The sequence below is a fragment of the Calonectris borealis genome, chromosome 1 (genome assembly GCF_964195595.1).
Source record: "Calonectris borealis chromosome 1, bCalBor7.hap1.2, whole genome shotgun sequence".
Classification (NCBI taxonomy): domain Eukaryota; kingdom Metazoa; phylum Chordata; class Aves; order Procellariiformes; family Procellariidae; genus Calonectris; species Calonectris borealis.
Genome location: NC_134312.1, coordinates 56,472,380 through 56,495,780, shown reverse-complemented (window position 1 = coordinate 56,495,780; position 23,401 = coordinate 56,472,380). Strand labels below are relative to the sequence as shown.

General features: G+C 41.1%; 1 protein-coding gene across 1 annotated transcript in view; it reads left to right on the top strand.

The window, feature by feature from the left end:
- Positions 1-23,401, top strand: part of EP300 (EP300 lysine acetyltransferase) — a 66,467-nt gene that overhangs the window by 26,266 nt on the left and 16,800 nt on the right. Inside the window, exons 4-20 of the mRNA XM_075154075.1 lie at positions 1,911-2,172; positions 2,938-3,051; positions 3,970-4,206; positions 6,807-6,900; positions 7,625-7,759; positions 8,137-8,254; positions 8,760-8,934; positions 11,008-11,085; positions 12,446-12,555; positions 13,058-13,213; positions 14,308-14,751; positions 15,282-15,470; positions 16,169-16,325; positions 16,892-17,010; positions 18,256-18,495; positions 19,059-19,147; positions 21,608-21,688. Of these exons, the coding sequence (XP_075010176.1) occupies positions 1,911-2,172; positions 2,938-3,051; positions 3,970-4,206; positions 6,807-6,900; positions 7,625-7,759; positions 8,137-8,254; positions 8,760-8,934; positions 11,008-11,085; positions 12,446-12,555; positions 13,058-13,213; positions 14,308-14,751; positions 15,282-15,470; positions 16,169-16,325; positions 16,892-17,010; positions 18,256-18,495; positions 19,059-19,147; positions 21,608-21,688 (2,798 nt within the window). The remainder of the gene's footprint in view (positions 1-1,910; positions 2,173-2,937; positions 3,052-3,969; positions 4,207-6,806; positions 6,901-7,624; positions 7,760-8,136; positions 8,255-8,759; positions 8,935-11,007; positions 11,086-12,445; positions 12,556-13,057; positions 13,214-14,307; positions 14,752-15,281; positions 15,471-16,168; positions 16,326-16,891; positions 17,011-18,255; positions 18,496-19,058; positions 19,148-21,607; positions 21,689-23,401) is intronic.

Below are 23,401 nucleotides of genomic sequence, written 5' to 3'. Positions count from 1 at the left end.
TTAGCAGAGAAAATGAAATGATGCTCCTTAACTGAAGGGAGCTTTGCCACGTGGACACCTCTGCTCTCCTCTCCCACCCCTTCTTTTGTGGCTGGTGTATTGGGCCCGTTCTCCTCAGTGTAGCTTTGTCTTGAGGATTGTTTTCCTGCTTGTACTCACTGATGCTTTTGGGAGAAAGAAGTATCCCTTCTCAAACAGGTACTGCCTATGATAGGGCTTAGAAGCCCCAGTCGTGCATTCATTCCTGTTCCGAATTATGTGAACACACACAACAGTCCTGATGCTGGAGGTTCCGTGGCAGTTGGTTGCCAACCCTATTGCCTCCCCCTTTCCCCCCGCACACTGTTATTGCAGCAGGACTTAAGGAAAGGGGAAGTAGGGGTGGTGGGAAAAGTGGATGGCCAAGAGGTGGATGCCCCAAGCTTATAAATGACAGGCCTTAACATTAGGTTCCCTAGCTTGAGCTTAACACTGGTGGCTGAATGTGTTTGCCTCATTATTTTAGAAGCTTAAATTGGTTAGGGGTATGACATGCAACATGTTCTGCCTTTTTTTCCCCCTACGTATATTTTTTTAATTTGGGAAACAAATTCACATTTGTGAATATAGCTTGTGTTTCTCCCTGCTTCAAATTCTACCCCCCCACCCCCCAGGAGGGTCAGTCTCTTGATCTTAGTAATTGTTGCTGGAAAAACCATTTCCAGGTAACTTTTGTACCTTTGAATTAAAAAGAGCTCATTCCTGTGAGTTTTATTTAATGTATTTTAAGTTAAGCATGAAACATTGGAAGTCTAGCAAACCAGTTTGTTGTATGAACGAATAAAGAAGCGGCCAAAACTTGCTGTTCAGAACCCCAGCTGTCAAGCTTGTGTTCAGTGCAGAGTATATAACTTTTGAAGTTGAACTGCTACCCAGCTGAACCTAGGAATGAAAAGTTGCTGCTTAGTTGTCCTTTAGAATGACAGGCTGCAAACAGGGTGGTTATGGTCCTATTGGAACAGATACAAACCCTGACGAGACTGAGTAATTGGTGAAGTCTCCTTGTAAAATGAAAGGTTAATACTAGTATTGAAGAGCTACGGGAGAACTGGGGTTTAGGAGTGCAGGTAGCTGAGCTCTCAAAATCTGGAGATCTCCAGAAACATCCTCTAAAACCCTCTGTGAAGAGTCTATTAGAAACTGAAGGCTGTAGAACTGAAGTGATACAAGCAACATATTGTTCCTGAGCCTCTCTTCTTTGCTGAGTACTCCTCAAATGTCACCTGGAAGAAGTCTGAAGAAATAAACAGAAGTACAGAAAAAGTACTAGATGTTGCCATACTTGACATTAGTTCTGTGGCATGTATTATCCTGAAGGTGTGCTTCATCTCGAGTGGAGACTAGGAGATGCTTGTTTTGAATGCCTACATGCCCAATGGAAAGAGGTTGCCAGAACTTCCCCTTCGTTCTTCTTTTCTAGGAACAGTCAGATTGAGGCACCTATGCTGAAATAGAGGGAAAACTATTCACTCTAAAAGGTGCTTTCTTCCGTTAATGCAAGAACTGTGGATGTAACTTTCTAGCCTCCAAAATGAGGAGGAGATTTGATGTCTAAGTGCTATTAATATTTTCTGATTGGTCTAGCACCGCAAATTAACCTGTGAGCATGTGCAAAGTTCTGCTGGTCTTTGATAAGGCAAGAGCTAGGACTAGGAGAGTGATATGGGGAAGAAATTGTGGCTGGCAAGAGAATTATTGCCAGGACTGTTGCTAAGGGGTATATTTAATATGAGTCATCTAGAACTACAAATAGATGGGCTATTCCCTTAATCCCTTGTTTCTCTTTGATTTTGTTGTTATTGTTTACTTGCTAAATGGATTATTCTCAGAAATACATTTATTTGTGGGAATTTCCTTTCCACCTTCTCCAGGGCCAACAGCAGGCTCCCCAAGTTCAGCAAGCTGGGATGGGGCCAGCAGCTTCTCAAGGAATGGGATCTGGAGCACCGACAGCAGATCCAGAAAAACGCAAGCTCATTCAGCAGCAACTAGTTCTCCTCTTACACGCTCACAAGTGTCAGCGGCGAGAACAGGCCAACGGAGAGGTGCGACAGTGCAACCTCCCTCATTGCCGAACCATGAAGAATGTCCTGAACCACATGACACATTGTCAGGCTGGCAAATCTTGCCAGGGTAAGTGGAGGAGTGGTTATATAGATGCAGTCAACATTTGCGGGATGAGAAGGGCTCCTAGAAAGAGATGGAGAACTAGTGGGTGGCTTGGGAAATAGAATTTTTTTAACCTATCTGTCCCCTTAAAAATGGAAATCATAAACAACTTCTGAGCCTTTAAATTGTAGGCAAGTTAGAGGGTACAAGATAGCACAGAGAGGTGAGTGAAGATCTTTTGCATAACTTTGTAACTCACTGCAAGATCTTTTGGATGGGGTCTTCTGATAAGGGTAGACACGAAGCAGGAATCTGCAAGTACGAGTCTATCTGTCTCCCTTAAATGGAAGAGACAAATCGCAAGCAATAGCTAGCCAGGAATTAAGCTACTACTGACACTGGTGAACTCTTAGTCTATCCTAGTAGCCAAGGAAAATGTATGCTACCGTTTTGGTAGCCTAGGCTTGTCTGGGTTGTGCCAATTGCTGGCATCTCAGTTGCTTGGTACAGTCTGCCTCATGCCTGCTGTATATGGTGTTATGCTTCGAGTCAGGGAGACATAGGCTTGGGTGTATAACAGAGCTTTCAAGTAAGCTTTAGTTGAGCCAATAATACTTGAAGAAATCTAGCTATGTTTTCAGGACTAGTTAGTGCTGAACTATTTCAAGTAATACTTGTGTTGATATAGATGTGTGCCCTGAGAGAAATAGCTGCTCCCTACCCAGTTTGTGTTGACCATGTGGAGATACTGTAGATTGTAAAAGCTTTTCATTCCCCTCCCTTTCTCAGTGGCACATTGCGCGTCTTCCCGACAAATCATCTCGCACTGGAAGAATTGTACGAGACATGACTGTCCTGTATGTTTGCCTCTCAAAAATGCTGGGGACAAAAGAAATCAACAATGTAAGTCTACTGGGGAATTCTGTGCATTGGATAAACCATAAAATGCATGTTGGGAGTTAAACTTTCTTGCACCCAGGTGATAGTGGTGATGCTCTTGAAGCTGGGAACATGTAATAAGATTTTCCTCTTGCTTTAGAGTCACAGAGTATTTTTCTGTCTCTGATAACTAATGTTTATGGAAGCTTTCTAACTTTATTGGGTTTTCCTAGCAGGAGAGTAGTAAGGGTGAACGAGTCATAGCTCTCTCAACCAAATGATGGGCTTTTCACTACCACCTCTTCCAGCTGTCCAGGTTCTGGAGACAAATGTGCACACACACAGAGGGTTGTGTCATTTCAGTCCTGATGATATTTGTTTCTGTCTTCATCGTTTGTTTGCATCAGATGTCTCTTCCCCCTTCTCTTTGTGTCCCCTTGGTCTTCCTGCCAAAATTTTTGGCAAGATTTTTGTCATTGTTTTACCTATATGGGTTTTTTTTTCCTCCTTTCTTAATGTTACTTTGTGGTATTCTCATGACTAATGTGAGCTGAGATAGTTGTTGTTTTGAGAAAATTCCAAAAAAAAAAAGGCATTACAATGGCTGCTGAAGAGCTGTACATACCCTTCTGCCTTATGCTCTGTGACATGGTGTGCCTCTGTTTTCAGTTTGAAGCAAACAGATGCGTCCTAAATACTTAGAGTGGGATTTCCTCTCAGCAGCTCAAAGGGAAAACAACATGTTGTTGGAATGGCTGGTTGGGTCAAAACTTGTCTCCCTGTTTCATGACAGGTTTTCCAGACCTGGCCTCTTCTCTGCATGCTCCTATGAGGAGATTTTTTAGTTCTGAACAGCCAGTGCACTCTTTGTTCTTTCCCTGTTTTTGTGGACCTCTTTGGCTACCTCTTGCTGTCCTTATTAACTTGGCATGTCTCTTCCAGCGCTGCTGGGTGGAGCTGCAGTAGGACTTGCAAATACTGGCTCTGTGGGCGTGGGGCAGCAGACAACGCCCAGCATAAACACTACCAGTCAGATAGACCCCAGCTCCATCGAGAGAGCCTACGCAGCCCTTGGACTGACCTATCAGGGGAACCAGATGCAGACGCAGCCCCAGGCTCAAGTGAAGAATCAGCAACAAGGACAGTCACCCCAGGGTCTGCGCCCTATGAATCCTATGAGTAAGTTTATCTATTAGTGTTAAAATACAAACTACAGGCAACTTTCCCATGCTATAGCTAATGCAAATTTTCTTAACCTACTAGTTTAATACTGCTAGTTAATTTGCAAAAGGTATGGCTTTGCAATATTTTAGAATCGAGAAAGCAAGCTACTCAGTGGAACAGGAACGTTAGAGGACCCAGATGCCTTCTTTTGGAAAACAAGTTCTCTGGGAAAAGTATTTTCTATTGAAAAATGATATTTTGAGGGGGTTGGGGTTTTTTTTTGAGAACCAATTTTCCAAAGCATTTTATTTAATGTTGTTTTGTAGCTTTATAATTGTACTGTAATGCAAGTTTAAGGCTTTTTAGGAGTTTTTAGTTGGAAATGCATGTATTGGAATGCCTGTGCTTGTCACTCAGACTGCAGCATTTTACAGTTGTCCCTCAAATATGTAATGTTTGTTTAAAAAATGAAAATAGTAAATAACAGACTTTCTCTCTGAATCCTGTCATGGACTCGCATAACTGTAAATTGTCTGGGTGGCTTATTGCAAAATCGCAAGAGACTACATAAGAATTTTAATTTGAAGTGCAATTAATTCTAACCTGGCTGTCACTGGTGTCAAAGGAAGTAACCTTTAACCATCAAATCTAATTTTGATAGTTTGAGATTATATCACAGGAATCTTTCTCACCCCCAGCTCTTCGCTTGAGTTGCTTAAGTAGAGGTGGTTTTTTTCAATGGAAAAGAGGAAAGATGAGCTGGTAGAGATTTATCACAAGCTTGTATGGGATTGCAGTGATCCTGCCTATATGCCCCATGACAAACTCATGTACGGAATGAGTGGACAGGAATGCCCTGCGGAAGGACCTGAGAGATTGCAGAGGAAAGTAGCAGTTGGTTGCAGTTTGATGTACTCTTTCTGCACCAAGGGACACGCTACTCCTGAGTTACGCAGGAAAAAGCTGTTGGGTAGAGTAGACTTGTTATTGAGATGACTGGTCCTCATAGGTTGTATGCGATTTGTATACTGCTAAAACTTTGCTTTCCAGTGTGTAAAGCATTTTTTAAAAAAGGAGGGGAGGGGAAAGGTCCTGAGAGCTTGTCTTAAAACAATTAGATTAAAATAATATGGTTTTCTACTGTGCATTAGAGTGTTTTACAAATAGATTACTTTCTAGAAGCTCCAAAATGTTATAGTGACGGCCTTGAAAGGTTGAAAGGAATGTCATTCATTTTTTCAGAAGCAAAATGGTTCTCTGTTTTTTTTATTTATAGACACAGAGTTTGACCTGTGCATTCTTCTTATTGGGCAGTGCTCCTTGTAGCACTGATAAGAAAATCCAATGAGATGGGGTGGAAAAGCTATTGGAGAGCAAAGAACTGAAGCTTAATGTAGAAGGGACAAGCATGGAGGGTGTAGACTTTTGACTGTTGTTTCATTATTAGGAGCGGGTGGCTAAAGAGGGAATTGCAACAGGTGAGATAAGAATCATCAGGTCATGGCCTACATGACAACAGGGCTAGTTTAGGAGAAACAGCAAGATTTGGTGAGGACTGCGATGTGAAAAGATGCAGTCCTAAGTAGATCAAACAAATGGTTTTGGCAGTTGAAAAGGGAGATTTAACGCAAAGGTTGACAGTTGTCTTCTACACCATCTTGCTCTCAGATGGCAAAGTGAATCCAGGAAGGAGGAAAAAAGTGACTAAGGGAAGGGAAGCTGGAGGCAGCCTTATGAAAAGACTGTTAAACACTTGGTTGTGATATTAGAGTTATGTATTAGGCTTGATATACTTAATTTCAGTGGATTTCTGTTGTACACAGTGTCTAATTTTGCTTGAAATACAGATTCTGTAGGATTCAGATGTCCTAAATACGTGTGAAGCTTGGTAATGGCTTTCATGCTACTCTCAACTTCCCAAAGTGATCTATTCAGAAGCTCCAGACAAATATACTGCATTTTCTTCATTATTTGAGTCTTAACTGTAGTGTGTGAAGAAAATGGGCAATTTTTTTATGGTGACTGAGATCTGCTGTGATTCAGAAAAGCAGATTTTTTACGAATTACTAGAGGTTTTTTCCGCAAAGGATTGTCAGATTTTCCTCCTTAGTACAAACATTGGAGTTAGTTGTAGGGTCCTTAAGTATGGAGTGGGTGAGAGGGGACCTTGTCAGATGCAGGTGGTAGCTGATGTTTTAAGTTTTTGAAGCCTTTGTGAATATATATCCTAAGCCCCCAAATGACAAAAAAAAACCACCACTTCTAAACAAAAAAACAGAAGTGGTTGTTAATGCTGAATCTTTAGTTAGGGAGTCACAGAAAAGGACTCTGGTACATAACATTTGCAGCAAATTGAAATTGCTTGTTTGTTGAGAAAGCTCAGGAAGATGTGCAGAAGAGTAATGTGGTGTGATGCTTCACTTGGAGGTCACCAGCTTTGTGCCTCAGATTTTCTAAGTTTGTAAAATGAAGAGGGTAAAGAGAACAATGGGTAATTAAACTCCTTCACAAAAGTCAAAGTACTTGAAGGTCTAAATCCTTGTTATTGCTGAGCAGTTACTGATTTTGCACAGTCATTGGGCTGTTCATTTAAGAATACTACTTCTGTTTTCTAGGTGCAAATCCAATGGGAGTGAATGGAGGAGTAGGGGTTCAAACCCCTAATCTGCTGCCTGACTCAATGTTACATTCAACCATGAATTCTCAAAAGTAAGTTAAATTATTCTTTGCACCCCAGTGATTTTGTTCAGCTGCAAATGCTGATGATTGCCCTTATCAAATGAGTTGGAGGGGAAGGGGGTGTATGTAAGGATATCGCATGCTTATATACTGGGAGGGACTAAGTGATGCTTGCTGCTAAAGGACAGTTGGAAAAGAAGCCTTGTAGTTGTGATAGTTGTCTTTTTTCTTATCCTTTCTAGAGGTCTTGGTGTCCATTTTAACTTTGTCACTACTTGCAAACTGGCTTTTTTAGGCCAGGGAGGTTACGGGCGTTTTCTGATTTAGCATCTGGGCAGATCTGAAGCTCCAGTGCATTTACCGATCAGGGTGGCATACCACAAACCTGCCACTGAGCTGCAGTGGGAGTAAGGGGCAAGTTATTCACTGAGGTGTAAGAGCGATCCTTGTGCTTAATAATCTCATGCCACTTCTTGCATAAACAGTGGGGTAGATGCCATTGATGAGAGGGCTGTCTCTCCCTTTGGATTTTGTAGCTTTTGTTCCCATTTTCCAAATCCTTGGGTAGGACAGCATGTACTCTTTCGCGGCGTTGTTTTGGTGAATGTGCAGCTATTTCTGCAGAGTTTGTCCATTGATTAGGGAATGGCTGAACTAGCACTTTGTCCTAACATCATTCTAAAAGAGGCTATGACTGTAAGATGACTAAGCTTGGGCTAGACTTTCACCCTCAATTCTTGCTCTGTTTTTGAAGCCCCATGATGAGTGAAAGCACCAACGTTGCCAGTTTGGGAGCCATGCCAGCAGCTCAACCATCCAATACTGGAATTCGAAAGCAGTGGCATGAAGACATTACTCAGGATCTCCGAAACCACCTTGTTCATAAATTGTGAGTAGCTAATATCAAAGTAATCTCCTGTTAGGTGAGTTGCTGCCTCTGAGGTGTGTGTGTCTGGGGCAGGAGGAAGCTGGCTTCCAAAACCAGGGGACCCGGGAGTGAGTTTTGTCGGGCTCCATGAGAAGGGAAAGCAGAAGCACAAAAGATGGAGCTGCATCTGCTGGTTTGGGGCTGTTGTACTGGAAGTGTCCCACTCTGTACTCAAGCCAGGTAAACGGGGGCCGTGTCCCCCGGGAGCAGTAGGAGTGCCGCAGTCTGTCGGAAGATTTGCTTGCTGCTTTGTGTTCAGATCACAGGGGTTAGTGCTGATGTCCCAGTCTGGGGACATCCTAATCACTTGCATGCTTTTTTTTTCTTTTTTTCCCCAGAGTCCAAGCCATATTTCCTACTCCTGACCCTGCAGCACTGAAGGATCGGCGTATGGAGAATCTGGTGGCATATGCTCGGAAAGTGGAAGGGGATATGTATGAATCGGCCAACAGCAGGGTGAGATGCCATCGTCTGTCGTGCAGTGGCACGTGTCTCTGCCTTGATCCCATAGTGGATGGGGAGGAAGAGGGGTGAAAGCACAGATGAGAGTCCCAGGCGGAGGAAGCGTGTGTTCAGGGGCTGCTGGATGGGGTCTAGGAACCAGCCAGCTGCAGGCTTCTGCCTGGGTGTGCTGGGAGTCGGGGTGCTGCCTGTCAGGGTGTGCTGTGCCTGAGACTTCTCGGGATTCCTTAAAGGCAGCCTGAAGTTCTTCACTGTGATTCTCCCAAAGAAGTGTTGGACACAAGAAGAGAAATGTTGTTGGCCTAATGGTTGCCAGCGATGCCCTGAGCAGTGCCCCTTTTTGCCCTCCTGTCTACCCGGCAGCCCCTGTAAAGGGAGGGCCACCCCCACCCAAGCCAAAATGTGTGTGTGGAAAACTGTTTTCCCAGCTTGGATCACTGGGACCTGTTGCCTTTACTTAGTATGTGTTTGTCGTCTCCTTTCCTTTCCTCCCCAACAGGCAGAGTACTATCACTTGCTAGCAGAGAAGATCTATAAGATTCAGAAGGAGTTGGAGGAGAAACGAAGAACCAGGCTGCAGAAGCAAAACATGATCCCAAATGCTCCGGGCATGCCACAGGCTCCCATGAATCAAGGGCCCAACATGGGACAGCCCCAGCCAGGGATGTCTGCAAGTAAGAACAGTTGGGTTACTGACTACCTGGTGCAGGGGAATTGTGTAATGTCGTTTTAGTAGGCTGGTGACCACCTTCACCCTTCTTGTTTCACAGATACCTGGCTTGCTTAAAGTTAAACAGAACTTTCTTCCCTGTGTTCAGAAGTACTTGAAAATCTTTGCTTTGGTTATGTGTTTATTAATGACCATAGATTATCTAAAAGCATTTAGTCTTGTGAACAAATTGAAATACTATAAGCCTTTATGCTTACTTTGAGGGTGGAGGGAATGGAGATTAAGTTGCATCTTTAACGTTGTTGAACTTCAGTCTCATTAGATTCACCTTTAGAATTAATTGATGTAAAGATAACTTCAGTTACTGTAAGACAAATACATTTTCGTAATATTTAATTGTGTGGTGTTTAAAATGATCATCACTATTACTATTGTTGCTAAACAGAGAGTATGGTGATTGGAGTGCTTTGGTATTTATGCCTTTGAAAGTTTAGATAGTGCTTGTTCTTTGCCACGCTTGTTTTTTTCAGACAAATGGCCTTTCCAGCATGCAATGAAAACTCACTTTTTTCCCCATGCAGCTGTCTTCTGTTTCACAGTAGTTCTGTTACTTTAATTGATCTTCCTAATGCTAAACAGATTATTATTATTATTATTATTATTATTAGGTTCCCTGCTAAGCATGCATTTGTGTATTAGAATAAAATTGACTTCGGAGAGGAGTCAATGATCAAAACTATTATGCTGCTAAAAAGTGTAATGTCTCTTTTCAACATTAGGAAGGGATAAGGTGCTGTAGGCTGTTGCGTATCTAGTATATTTGTATTTGGGTAACGGATGAAAACAGATAACACTAGTTGTTGGGGATGATACTTTTAGTTAGAAAGTGGAGAAAGGCATCTGCTGACATTGTAATCTTGTATTTCCAGTTAAGCCCTGTAAATAATTGAAATACAGGATTTTAAACTGTACATTTCTGAATAGAATTGCTTCTCTTACTCTGATTTAACTGTAAAAGAGAACTAATATTTTATCAACTATTTGAGCCAAAATCTGCTTTAAGATGATTTTTTTTTTTCCTGTGACTCTAGATTGACAGCTCGGGAGACTGAAATAGTCTTTCTTAAAACTAAGTGCAACAGTTCTGCAAACATGCTTTCTAAAGCACACACCACACCACCCCCGACTCTCTCCTGAGAGCTTCCTTCTCAGGAGAAAAGTATTTTCTCCTTCATTCATTCAGTCCTGCATGTTCTTAGATACTTTACAGTTAAGAATTTAGTTCTTAAGACATCTCATGGGAACAGATGTCTAACTGTCACTGACACTGTAATAAGTTGCCTAAGAAGATAGGGTCAAAATTCGAATTAGTCAACTGAGGAGACAAGAAACTTCCTGGGTTTTTTCTAACACTGCAGAAAGATCCAGTAGCTCCAGGCATATGCTACAAGAATCTTAATCTGAGTCCTTTTTCTCCTGCTTAAATTTGAATGTATCTTGGCAAATGCAGTTCTGGGTCTTTATGCTTGAAGTCAGAACACGATTTACCGAGATGCATTACCAAGATCCAAGAAAGATTCTTAAAGGTTGATGCTGTAACTTCTGTAGAATGTTGATCTTCAGCAGTAGGTGTGACACTTTTTGTTATTTGTCATGTACTCCAGTAGTTCTCAAACTTCAGAGCTTTGATAAATACTCTGTTGAACCATATAGTTTTCATAGTGTTTTAAATCTAGAGGTGCAGTAACAGTGTAGAGTGGTCTGTTCTTGTGGTCTAGAACGTTTGTGAGCTGCTGAAATTGTCATTGTAGCTTGATAACATACTTCAAATTTGTCCTCAATTTCTGAAAGCTGATTCTAAGTCAGAATATATATCTGTCAATGCGACATGCTTGTATTTTCTGGTTTTGCTTCACACTTTGAGAACTCTTCAGGAATGTTTAGAGTTACTGGACTGTGTCTGCAGTTTTTTGTTTGTTTGTTTTACATGTGGGTTTTAGTGTGTAATTCTCACCAAAATGTATGGTAGATAAAACCAAACCAGATGGTCTTCTAAATGCCAATACCTTTTTTCCAGATGGTCCTCTTCCCGACCCAACCCTGATACGTGCCAATGTGCCAAATCAGATGATGAATCGCATGCAGGCACAGCCAGGTAAGTATTTGAAGAAAATTTGCTACTGTGATTTTGAAGGAATCTTGGAATTGGGCAGCTCTTGATGAAGTGTCATAGCCCTTGTTTCACCTGCAGTTTTCCCATTTGATAAAGAAAATTTATAATGTGTAATACTTACATAAGTAAGCCCTCAGCACAAGAAAGACACAGACCTGTTGGAGCGGGTCCAGATCACGAAAATGATCAGGGGGATGGAACACCTCTCCTATGAAGAAAGGCTGAGAGAGTGGGGGTTATTCAGCCTGGAGAAGAGAAGGCTGCGGGGAGACCTTATTGTGGCCTATAAGTACTTAAAGGGGGCTTATAAGAAAGATGGGGACAAACTTTTTAGCAGGGCCTGTTGCGACAGGACAAGGGAGAATGGTTTTAAACTAAAAGAGGGTAGATTTAGACTAGGTATAAGGAAGAAATTTTTTACAATGAGGGTGGTGAAACTCTGGAACAGGTTGTCCAGGGAGGTGGTAGATGCCCCATCCCTGGAAACATTCAAGGTCAGGTTGGAGGGGGCTCTGAGCAACCTGATCTAGTTGAAGATGTCCCTGCCCGCGGCAGGGGGGTTGGACTAGATGACCTTTAAAGGTCCCTTCCAACCCAAACTATTCTATGATTCTGTAACTATCTCTATATATAATATATAGAAAAAACTATATATCTCTCTCTCTCTAATAGCATTTCATGATCTTGTGAATTTAAGAGCTTCATGTTAGCTGCTTGCTTTGTTAAATAAAGAACTTGATGCTTTTGGAAGTTCTGATCGTGTGAACTTAGGTCAGTCAAACATGGTAGGCCTAGCCAGCTTAGATGAGGACATCTTGGTGGCAGAGGGAAGATGGTGAGAATTATTGCTCAGAAGAAAGGGGCAAAACCTTTGTTACATATTCAAGAAGTATTGTAGCCGACATACAAAGTACTTAAGGAAGTGAAGATACAGTTTGGGATTCAATAAGTGAATTTCTAATATATAATTAAGATAATGCAGCTTTCTGTAGAAAGTCGATCTTCAGCAGTAAATGTGATACTTTTGGTTATTCATCACATACACCAGTAGTTCTCAAACTTCAGAGCTTTGATAACAGTGGAAACAAGTCTTTTGGGGGAGAAAAACGTAGTCTGTGTTCTGAAGGAGTATGGTAGCTTGGACACTTTATATTTAAAATTGTTCCATGTAACTAGTTGATAGAAGGAAATATTTCCTTTATACTATTGCACGCTTGAAAACTGGTTGCTAGAAAATGGAATTAGGAAGAAACTGACAGCATTTCTTCTCTAAATGTTGAACGGTGCCCAAAGGAGAATTCAGGCCTTTGTTTATAACTGATTTTTTGGCACAAATGCACAGGAATGAATCAGTTTGGCCAGATGAACATGCAGCTGTCACCAATGGGACCCCGGCAAACCCCTCCTCTTCAGCACCCTGGACAGCTAAGCCAGGCTGGGGCCATGAACCAGGTCAGTGTGCATTTCGTCCAGGGTGTTGAGCTCATAGTTTTGCTTCTGTTGGTTGTGGCTTCCTTAAGATAAATAAATACATTTTAAAAAGAAATTTAAAAAATCAAGCATTATTTCTTCATTCTCTTGACCCTTTGGTTCCTCCTTTTGCATCTCCACTGTAAAATTTGTCTGGTCTATGACAAGCGTTTAGATCTTGGTGGTAAAAATTGCCTAAAAAATTAAATTTAAGTGGCTTTTTGTGCTGTTGCATCCTTAAAACAAGGAACAAAGATAAATCTTAAGTCACAGCCCCAATCTGAAATGAATATCCTTTTCCTTAGCTTACAAGGGAAATCATCATAATTTCTGTCTTTTGAGAGGAGCTGTAAGTAGGCTTTCCCCATTGTGTCCTACAGATAAGGGGCAAGCATCAATTTCTGCAACAATATAAATGTTTTTTGTAAAATATTATGGAAGTGTACGCACATTGGGTGAAATGAGTTCCTTTCTTCTCCAACAGATGGGATTTCCTTCACGTATGCAGCAGCCAGGAGTTGGCCAGCCTTCTGGTCAGAATCAATTTCTACAACAGACCCAGTTCCCTGCTTCTTCCCCGGGAATGAACACAGCGAGCATGCCTATGACTCAGCCTGGCAGTCAGACACCAGTTTCTCAAGTAAGTTTCTGATTTCTGGAAGTGGTGTCAGTGGCCTCTGTCATATACTGGTTTCGTTGTTCAGTTAGTAGTAATGGCGGAGAACTTGTTTTCTCAAGCTGCTTTTGGAATTATAGTCAACTGAGTTCATTTATTGAGATTCTGCATTTTCCTGATGTAGCACTGGGAATGGCAGGGGTGAAACATTGTTGGCTTGTTCTCAGGCTTAAGTTTGAGTGTGACAGAGGAATTTTTTTAAGTTTGGTTTCATGGAGCAAAGAAGAAATTGTTACTCAGCATGCAGTAGTTAAGAATTTCTTGCTTAACAACGAGACAGCAGAGCCTGAGAAATTAAGAGATCATGGAAGAATAAATCATAAAAAGGCATGTCTACCCAGGACCAATGTGTGTTACTGGCTTTGGGGGATAGGAGGGTTATCACTACTGAAGGTCTGAACTTACAGTCTAGCAGTTTCCTTTCTGTCCTTTCCCTCTCCCTTTTCAGCAAGAACCTTTCAGGCCAGGAAGAAGTAGGGAACGTCAGTTTGCTTCTCGTTGATGCTTCTTCCTAGTTTGCAGGCAAGATTATTGTGGAGTGACAGCTTTTTTCCTTGACCGATACAATTTTTTTTGTAATCTCGTAATGGTACAGTTACAGCTGTACTTATTTCTGATGATAAATTCAGTTTCTAGTCTTGGGGGTGGGGGCATGGGCATTTGTGTATTTGAATGCAATTTTTCACTGTGGTGCATTGTCCCATATTCAGGATGTACAAATCTGCAGATTTAGAGAGAACTGTTTTGCAAACTGGGAGTGTAGGTGTGCCATTCTTTAAACATATCAACAAGTATAAGTTATTCTATTGAAACTTCTCTTTTAGAGCTGAATAAACTTTAAAACAGCTTTATCTTCATGTGGAGCAAAATAAATTGAGTAGACCGTTTCTCCTTTTGAAATAGAGTTCAAAACAAAACAAAACAAAAAAACCCCAACAAATAGTTTGTCACGTTTTTAAAAGTATGCCAGTAACTGTGGGAAAGCAGCCGCCATTTGACAGTAATTCCTCTCCTTTTCTATTTCAAGTCACAGCAAATATGTACTTGTTTTCCCGCAGGCACAAATGACCAGCGCTTCCTGTCCTGTGAATTCTCCTGCAATGGCTCCAGGTTCTCAAGGGAGCCATATTCACTGCCCACCTCTTCCACAGCCTCCCATGCACCGAAATTCTCCTTCTCCAGTACCTAGTCGAACCCCAACACCTCACCACACGCCCCCAGGCTTGGGATCACAGCAACAGCAGGCAGCAGCAGCTGCTGCCACCGCTGCCCCCACACCTACTCCTCAGGCAATGCCACCTGGACCACAGTCACAAACTATGCACCCCCCTCAAAGGCAGACTCCAACGCCTCCGCAGGCACAGCTGCCTCCACAAGTCCAGCCTCCGGTTCCAGTTACCCCTTCTGCGGAGCAACAGCAGCAACCCTTGTCACAGCAGAGCACCACTGCATCTGTTCCCACACCAACAGCACCACTGCAGCCTCAGCACCCCACAACACCTGTAAGGAAATACTTTAATTGTGCTTTCCCTGCAAATGTTTAAGTGTAAGGTTTAATTTTCAGTTGGTCTTTATTTTTGTGCGAGTCTGTGATAATGGAGGTAGCTCCTGGCATATTTAATATCAAAATAGGTTTTATTGCATTTGGGAAGTAACCTTTTTGCATCAGGACAAGTCTATAGATCATCTGGTGTTTCCAGAGAAGGGAGTATTTTTCAGAATTCTAGTGCATGTTTTGAAAATCACTGTGAAACATGGGTGAGGTCTTTAGTTATGTATGCATATGCATAGTGGTGGTGTACAACAGGGAAACAATAAGTAGTTTTCTGTATACTAGGCCTTCCAGTGCATGTTTCTGTTGCGTGTTTTTCTATAATTGGAGTTGTATAGCAGTATGTTCTTAGGTGAAGCAACTAGAAGGATTAGAGTATGTTTAAACTTGGTGGGAATGTAGTATAGGTAAAAGGTAGATTAGAGAAAGAAAAATAAGTTCACTAGAAGCCTGTTTGTAATGTGTGTTTTGTTCCTTCAGCTTTCACAGCCAGCCGTAAGCATTGACGGGCAGGTATCCAACCCCCCATCCACCAGCAGCACAGAGGTGAACTCTCAGCAGACTGTTCCAGAGCAGCAGCAGGCACCCTTGCAGGAAGTGAAAATGGATATTAAAACAGATGAAGGGGAACCAGAACAAACAGAACTGCAAATGGAGGAGAAATCCGAGGTGAGATTGTCGGCCAGCTGTTGAGTAGAACATCTTTAGTGCTACTAGATGCTTTCTGTCTCCATGCAAGCCGTTCCTTCCAGAGTTCAATGGGAGCTGTAGGTGCTACCTGCTGCTGCTATTTTGATTGTTGTCTTCCTCTACTTCTTCCTAAAGAAGTGTCTCTGTTTTATTGTGAAATGGTGGTAGAAGCCAGTGGCCACAGGAAGGACCATGATAATGTGGTTCAGCTGTGAGGCTTTTTGGTAAATGCCAGTGTAAGAGGGCACTCAGGTCAGTCCTTCAGATACTATTGGCAGGTGTTAAATGTTAGAATAGTGGATATGTACATGATGGGCTGCTTTACTGGGCTCTGGCAACTTGTCACTGAGGACAGCTAAGAGTGTGGCTGCCAACAGCGTCACCCTGGCAGCTGCGGTATATGTGAGACTGTCAGAGCTGCCTGAAGAGCTGGATGAGTACCTGTGTGCCTACTTGCAGCTCAGAACTGGTTAGCAGCTCATCATTGCTACTACTGCAATGTTTAAAGATGCATTCTAGCACATCTGCTCAAGTTTTAGGCAAGTTTTGACTACAAAGTAGATACCCTTAATCCTAGGGAAGAGTGGTGGGCGAGATGGTAGATAGGTTTAAAGGACAGAAATGTGGATGGGTGATTTCACAGGAGATGAAGTGACAGGCTCCAAACTACTTTCCAGGTTAAAGTAGAACCAGTTGTGGAGGAATGTAAACCAGACCCAATGGAACAAGAAGAGAAGAAATCCGAAGTGAAGACTGAAATACCGGAGGGGGAAGAAAGACCTACTACTCCAGCTACTCAGTCTTCTCCGGCAGCTGGGCAGTCTAAGAAAAAAAGTAAGGAGGAACACTGTTTTGACTGAAATTCACTGCATCTCCCTAGAGAAATCTTCAGGGGAAAAAAACCTGAGCTTTCTTCATTGGTACTCAGTAGGCTTAGATGGATTGTTCTTTGTGGCCTTTGGACAAAAATGTCTAATAACACACGTGCTTGTAATTGGCTTTGGGCAAGTTCTTTAAGGCTCTAGTATTAGTAGGCCTTAGTAAAATTGTCGCTACAATAGAGATTTGAAATACTCCTCAGTTACAGATTTTCTAGACAAGTTTTTTCTTGGTACCTCAGAGAGGGGCCGTATTTGGAATGTAAACCAGCTCTATTAAATTTAGCGGTGTCTTCCTATGATAAAAACAAGATTCTCTTTAATATTTTGGCCATCTCCGTGTGTCCAGGTGATCATTTTAATATCCTCCTCAGAACTCAGTGTTGCAGAGGATAAACAAGCCATGCTAACTAACTTAAACCCATTGTCTGTAGTCTTTTTCCACAGACCTCACATTTTCCAGCAGGTTTCTTCCTTACAGCTGTTTCTGCTATCTTTCTAATGTTGATTGTTTTTCAAAAGTTTTCAAGCCAGAAGAGTTGCGGCAGGCGCTTATGCCAACACTGGAGGCACTTTACCGTCAGGATCCAGAGTCTCTTCCATTTCGACAGCCTGTGGATCCCCAACTACTAGGAATTCCTGTGAGTGTCTTAGCAAGATACTTTCCTGGCTTTAATTCAAAACTACTATATTATGACTTACCTGTTTGAGAACAGCTTAAGTCTGCCTTATTAATATTTTTATACTGATGCATTTGAAGAGGTTCAGCTTAGGCAGGAATATACAATGTCTGAATTAGGAAAGTTTGTTTTTTCAGAAGTTTGTTCAGTTCTGTATTCCTTTTGCTAAATAAGCAGGTATACCATACATTGAAGTGATTACTAGCAGATCCCTGGTGCTGTGGGGGCTTTTTATGGATGTTGCTTCATGTTGTGATGCTTCTATTGCTGAATTCCATCATTTCTCATCATAGATAAAACTTGGCTGAATATGTGGGAAGTTAAGCAGATCAAGATCACTTAAAAAAAAAAATCCATCAATGATTATTAATCTGTTATAAGCAAGGAGGAGACTATTCAACTTCTAGTTTTTGTTTAGGTCAAACTTTCTGCTTGTTTTAGAATTGTCTTCAGAAGACATTACTATCCTTCAAGGATCTATGTGTTAAACTCTCTGGATTGACCACACAAGTTTACTTTTTATACACAAATATGTATACATAGAAGTTCTACTTAGGTGCTTTGGGCAATATTTTTTGCATGGAAGGTTTTTTGTTTGGTTTTGGTGTGGGTTTTTTTAGGATAGATTCTGCAAAAATTCAAGGCCTGCCGTATTATAAGCAAGCATAAATGTGGCTAATATTCTTTAACAACCTCTCAATTGGCTGTCATATTCTGAGGACTTTTGTAGGAGAAGTGGTTCTGTAACTGCTGGGGGGGGGATTGGAAAAAGGCATTCTTTAGAGGAAACATGATATCTTTTATCATCTAATATTTTGTTTATTAGGTTGTCTGGTCTACTAAAACCAGTCGCTTTCTATTAATGCTCTTGTGTATATCCTCAGATCACAGTGGCTGCAAAAACATTGCCATTTCCTACTTCTTGTAATACTTGTTTTGCTGACTAAAATTACAGTGGTTTTGTTTCATCAGTGGAAGAGCAATAGAGCCTGAGAAATACAGGAATAATGAAAAGGAAGCACTGGGGAGTGATATGGTATTGCTTAGAGATTTCATTGTATGTCACAAGCAGTTTGACAATCAAGTCAGGGAGGAACCTGTTTTTCTTGATGTACTGCAGAAGAATTTATCTGCTGAGAATGCACATGCTGTCATGTCACAACATAGTTCTGTGGTAGTGTTTTGATATGCTGCGTATTCCTGCAGGATTATTTTGACATAGTGAAGAACCCCATGGACCTTTCTACTATCAAGAGGAAGCTAGACACAGGACAGTATCAGGAACCGTGGCAATATGTAGATGACATCTGGCTCATGTTCAATAATGCCTGGCTGTATAACCGCAAAACATCCCGAGTATATAAGTACTGTTCCAAACTGGCAGAGGTGTTTGAGCAAGAAATTGACCCAGTTATGCAGAGCCTTGGTTATTGCTGTGGAAGAAAGGTAAGTAAATAACTGGTTTTAGTCTGCTGCTTGCTTCCTGGTATTGAAGGGGGGAAAATACAGCAGTTGCAGTTGTTAGCAGTTACGGTGTGTTAAAAATTTTGAAAGTTTACCAGGATTTAGCAATCCTGAGTAATCTGATTTTGAGGTTTTTATGGATCTTCTGTCTAGTGCTTAAATCATCTATTCGTATATAAGCTCCTGGGGGAAGAAAGTCAGTAACTGAAGGCTTATTTTGATTAGGGTGAACCCGTTTGCTATTGCAAATTAAACAGATCTGGTTTTGTTACTGCAGAAGAAGAGCTCTCTATTTCACTGTATATTGAGACTGTGGATTTCCATTGTCTTGTTTCGATATGCTTTCCATCTTTGGAGAAGAGCTAACTTGAGAATAACAGACCACCAAACATTTTTTGTGACTCTAGCACTTTATACGCTTGCTGTACTGTGAGATCTGTGCACAGAATAAGGTGGAAACGATGGTTGTCTGGGTCACACTTGCTTCCCGTGAAGGCCAAGTGAAAACATGTATGAGTACTAAGACAACCCATTCCTCTTTGCAGTTGGAGTTCTCGCCACAGACTTTGTGTTGCTATGGCAAACAGCTGTGCACAATCCCTCGAGATGCCACTTACTACAGTTACCAGAACAGGTAAGGAGAACTCACTTGGTGCGGTTTTGTGCATGCTGCAATCAATCTGTTAAAAGGCGTGCATGTATTTACATACACATCCTCTTTATATGTGTATACCTTTGTTTTAAGATAATAACTTGCTGGAAGTGCCCTTGAATAGTTTACCTTGTGTGTTAATGATTTCTTTCTGTAAAAAGAAATCACTTCTTTCACTGCAGTCTTTGCTCTTCCTCTTTTGTTTGCAGAAACATGATGTTTTACTAAATTTTTATCCTGCAGTTAATTAAATCTTCAGTTATCTACAAATCATATATACAAGTCTGTTGTCTTTTTCTTCCTATCATGTAGCAGTATTTTTCATGCAGAACACTGAGTAAACTATGCAGCAAGTATATTAATGCTCGTAATACATATTATACTTGGCAAGTTTTTGTTTTTCTCATGATGTTAACACTAAAGAGCAAACTTATTTTTGTGGTGCAAATCTTCATTGGAAGACTTGTGTATTCAGGTCTTCAGTAGATTGATGCTTGCTTTTTCTCCCCAAGTTTCCTTAAGGGAGTTGTCTTGCAGTAGCTGTCAGCAGTTGTGTAAAGTGCTGTCACTTCTACAGCTCTTTTGAATATATTTTTTTTTTGACTTAGGTTTAAATTCTTTGATAAACGCCATTTGACTTCTGAAAGAAGGTTTCTTGCTAGGTGTCTCTTTGCCAATTGGGGAAGCGAGGCAGGAAGAAGCAGGGAAATAGGTGCTATAACGCTCCCATATTCCCTGGCCTGTCACCAGAATGCACCTATTAGAGCAGTGGGCTGGTTACCTGCAAACTATGTCACCTCCATCAGTTTATTTCCTGCTCTGCATTCTTTCCAACACCTTAAACAAACAAAAAACCCCCAAAACAACAAAAACACTAAGGCTTTTACCTGAAAGGCAAGAAGATTTTGCAAGAATTGTAGTTTTCTTAAGCATCTGGTCAGGTGAAAGCAACCAAAAAGCTACAGGAGTTCTATCTTAACCTTCTTAGGCTTCATAAAGGTTTATAGCAGCAAATGGAGATTTTTAGGAGTGAAAAAGTAGAAAATAAGCTCATATCCCATAATAACTATTGTAGTTTTAGACTTATATAGTGTAGACCTTTTCGTATCATAAGTCAGTATCTTCTGCTTACGTTTATCTCTGGGCAAGCACTAGATGGACCAAAGGACTATTATTAAAAAAATCTGACATGCTTTACATGTTTTCAAACATTAGAAGGGAATATTTGCACTAGAACATGTGTAAATTATGTTATATACACACGTGTATATAGACTAAAACGTACAATTCCAGAAGTACTATTGTCTGCATTATCTCAGATGAAAATTGGGAGAGGAGGTTGAGACCTGGTTTTTTTAGCTTAACAGTTGCTATAGTGTTGGTTTGTGTGGCTTTATTATAAACTTGTTTGAATTTTCTTTTATTTCTTTTTATTTTTAGATGTCTTGTGCACTCAATTAACATGCCTTAGTAATGGAGAGGCCACAGTTTTAGAACATTTTTGAGGGCTGGGATAGGATCTTGAATCAATCACTATTTTATTCAAGTGTAAATGAAATCTCTCTGTAATGCTTGCTGTATTGATACCCGGACTGTTCTACATTCAGACTGGGCTGTGGCAGAATCATATCGATGTAGGGCATTATGTATGTAGTTAATGTCATGTATTTAGTTAACATACAATTTGACAGTTCAGTAATTAATGTCTGTAAGATTTTGAGGACAGATTTTATTGTTCTTTAAGCTTCTGATGTTTAGCTTTCCCTTTCAACTGGGAGAGAATCCTGTGGCCTTTCAGCATTTATACATTTAAGATGGAAGACTATCCCTCTTCCATTGATCTCCTGCAGATCCTCCTGCCAACGGAACTGCTGTGCTGATGCACAAGTCAGAGTAGCAGTTCTTCCTTCCTTCTGCTCTTTCCCTTTTCTCATTTTAATTCTTTGCTGTACGTGGCATGGATTATTAAAATGAAGAGGGTATGGGTATGCTAAAATGGAATACTCTTGTTTAATTTGCTTTAATCATCTGCTGTTTGTGAACCCATTTGAGAGATTTAATGCTAATCTGTGCTTTGCCTTGGCTTTCTGCTTTGTGTTGTCTTGTCCTGCTTCTATGTTTTTGGTTTTTGTCCTGCAAACCCCCATTTCTTTGTTTGTTCGTGTGTGTGTTATTTTTTATTTCTCCTTCACGCTTGTCATTGTCTGCACTTGGCTTTGATTGCGCAAAAAAAAAAAAAAAACACAAACCAAAAAACCAAACCAACCAAACACAATGTGGGGCCCATAAATCTGCATCATTGAATATCCTTGTCGCCGTTGATGACCTGCTCTCTGCTCCTGTCCCTTCCTTGGCCTGCTGTGATTGGTGGCTCCGTTGCTTGGCTTGGGCTGTGTTGTGTGGACGGAGCAGTTCACCCAAATATGGCCTTCTTGCTGACAGGTATCATTTCTGTGAGAAGTGCTTCAACGAAATCCAAGGGGAGAGCGTTTCTCTGGGAGATGACCCATCACAACCTCAAACGTGAGTTACTTGTGTTTGCTTGGGCTGTGCGTTCATAAGCTGTGTCATGGTCTATAGTGCTTTCTCAGAGGGAAGGAGTTCAGTTTTATGTAACCCTTGCTGTTTGTAGGCTAGTAGAGGGTGGACCAGATATTCTTTGTAAAGCCTGGACTTGTGCTATAGATTTTTTTTTTTCTTTAAAATCTGGACTGACTGAACTGTAGTGAGAAATAAGCACTTAATGCTTAAAATCGCAACTATATCAATAGAGGGGAAAAGAGAATTGCTTTTTTCCTGAAAAAATCTGAAAGTACTCTACTGGAGAAAAATAACTGTGCCTGCAGGCAGGTAGGTGACAGACATAGTTTGAAAGAGTCAGGTGTACCGTTCTGTTTATAGACTGACTATGCTATTAAACTTGTATTCAACCTCAGATTGTTTTTCATCCAAATCAGAACCAGGCAACCTCCTTTTGCCATACAAATATTTTACTGTTGGAGTGCCATCTGCTTATGAGAAATACTGTGCAGTTGTTGAGGAGATCACTGTAAAAGGCCGTGCGTGGATTTAGTTGCCTTTTCCATGCTGGTGGCAAACCGTTGAGACAGTCTTTCATTCTGCTGTAAACTCCTCACACCCCCCAAAAAAACCTTGAAACAGAATTTTGGGAGACTAAGGAAACCCTTGAGAGCCACATGAGTGCCAAGCAGTTACTCTTCAAGCTGTTGAAGAAAGCTCTTTGCAGGGAGGGCATTGCAGGAACACTGCAGGTAGAAGGAATTGAGGAACTTAGGAAAGTCTGAAGCCAGGGAGAGAGTTGTCAAAGTTGGTAGTTGGACAAACTGAGTTAACTTTCACTGGAAGTAGAAGTTGTATTTAGTGGCATGTTACCAAATCCTGGTTGCGCTGATGGATGTATCTAGAACGGTAGTGAAAGAATCCATTGGGGCATGGGAAAATGTAGGAGCGCATCTGCCTTTCTGGAAGGAAAAAGGAAGAAATAACGCTCATATGCTGGTCAATACAATGGGCCATGTCCCTGTGGATAGTATGGATTACTACCCTACTAGAAGCAAAGACCCAAAGTTTAATCAACTCATTGTCCAGTTTTGTTAATGTGGGATATGAGATATAAAGTACTTACATATGAGAGAAGCAAGTATCTATATACATGTAAATCTGTGTATAAATAAATATCAGATATGTTTGTATATAAATTTTTGTTTAGCTACTGAGAGAGTATGATCTTTCTCATACATGTAAGTTGCCACAAACCTTTGAGTCAGCGTAGAAGGCAGCATGGAGTGCTTTTGATTTTTACACTAGATTTGAAAACACAGATGCTGTATACTTTTTTTTTTCCCCCCAATAATGAAAACAATTAAAAGCTCTTTGAACACAAGCAATGGTAAGAATGTACTTCCAGCTCCTGGTATTCTTTTTCATAGCTGATTTAAATGCTTGGTTGTTGTGTAGTGAAAATGGAGGCTATAGGCTGCACATGAGGAGCAAGTACACTTTTGAATGTTCTCTTACCAGCTTACAGGCTTTCTTGTAGCAACTCATTTTACTGGGGCATAGAGATCCTGCTCCCTTCCTCTCTTCCCACCACCTATAGTTAAAATGAACAAAAGCAAAAAAGGTTAGTAATATATATGTTAGGTCCTGTTCACAGTTCTACTCACCATATTATAATAATAGTTTGAGGTAATTGGGAGATTGAACCTTCCTCAT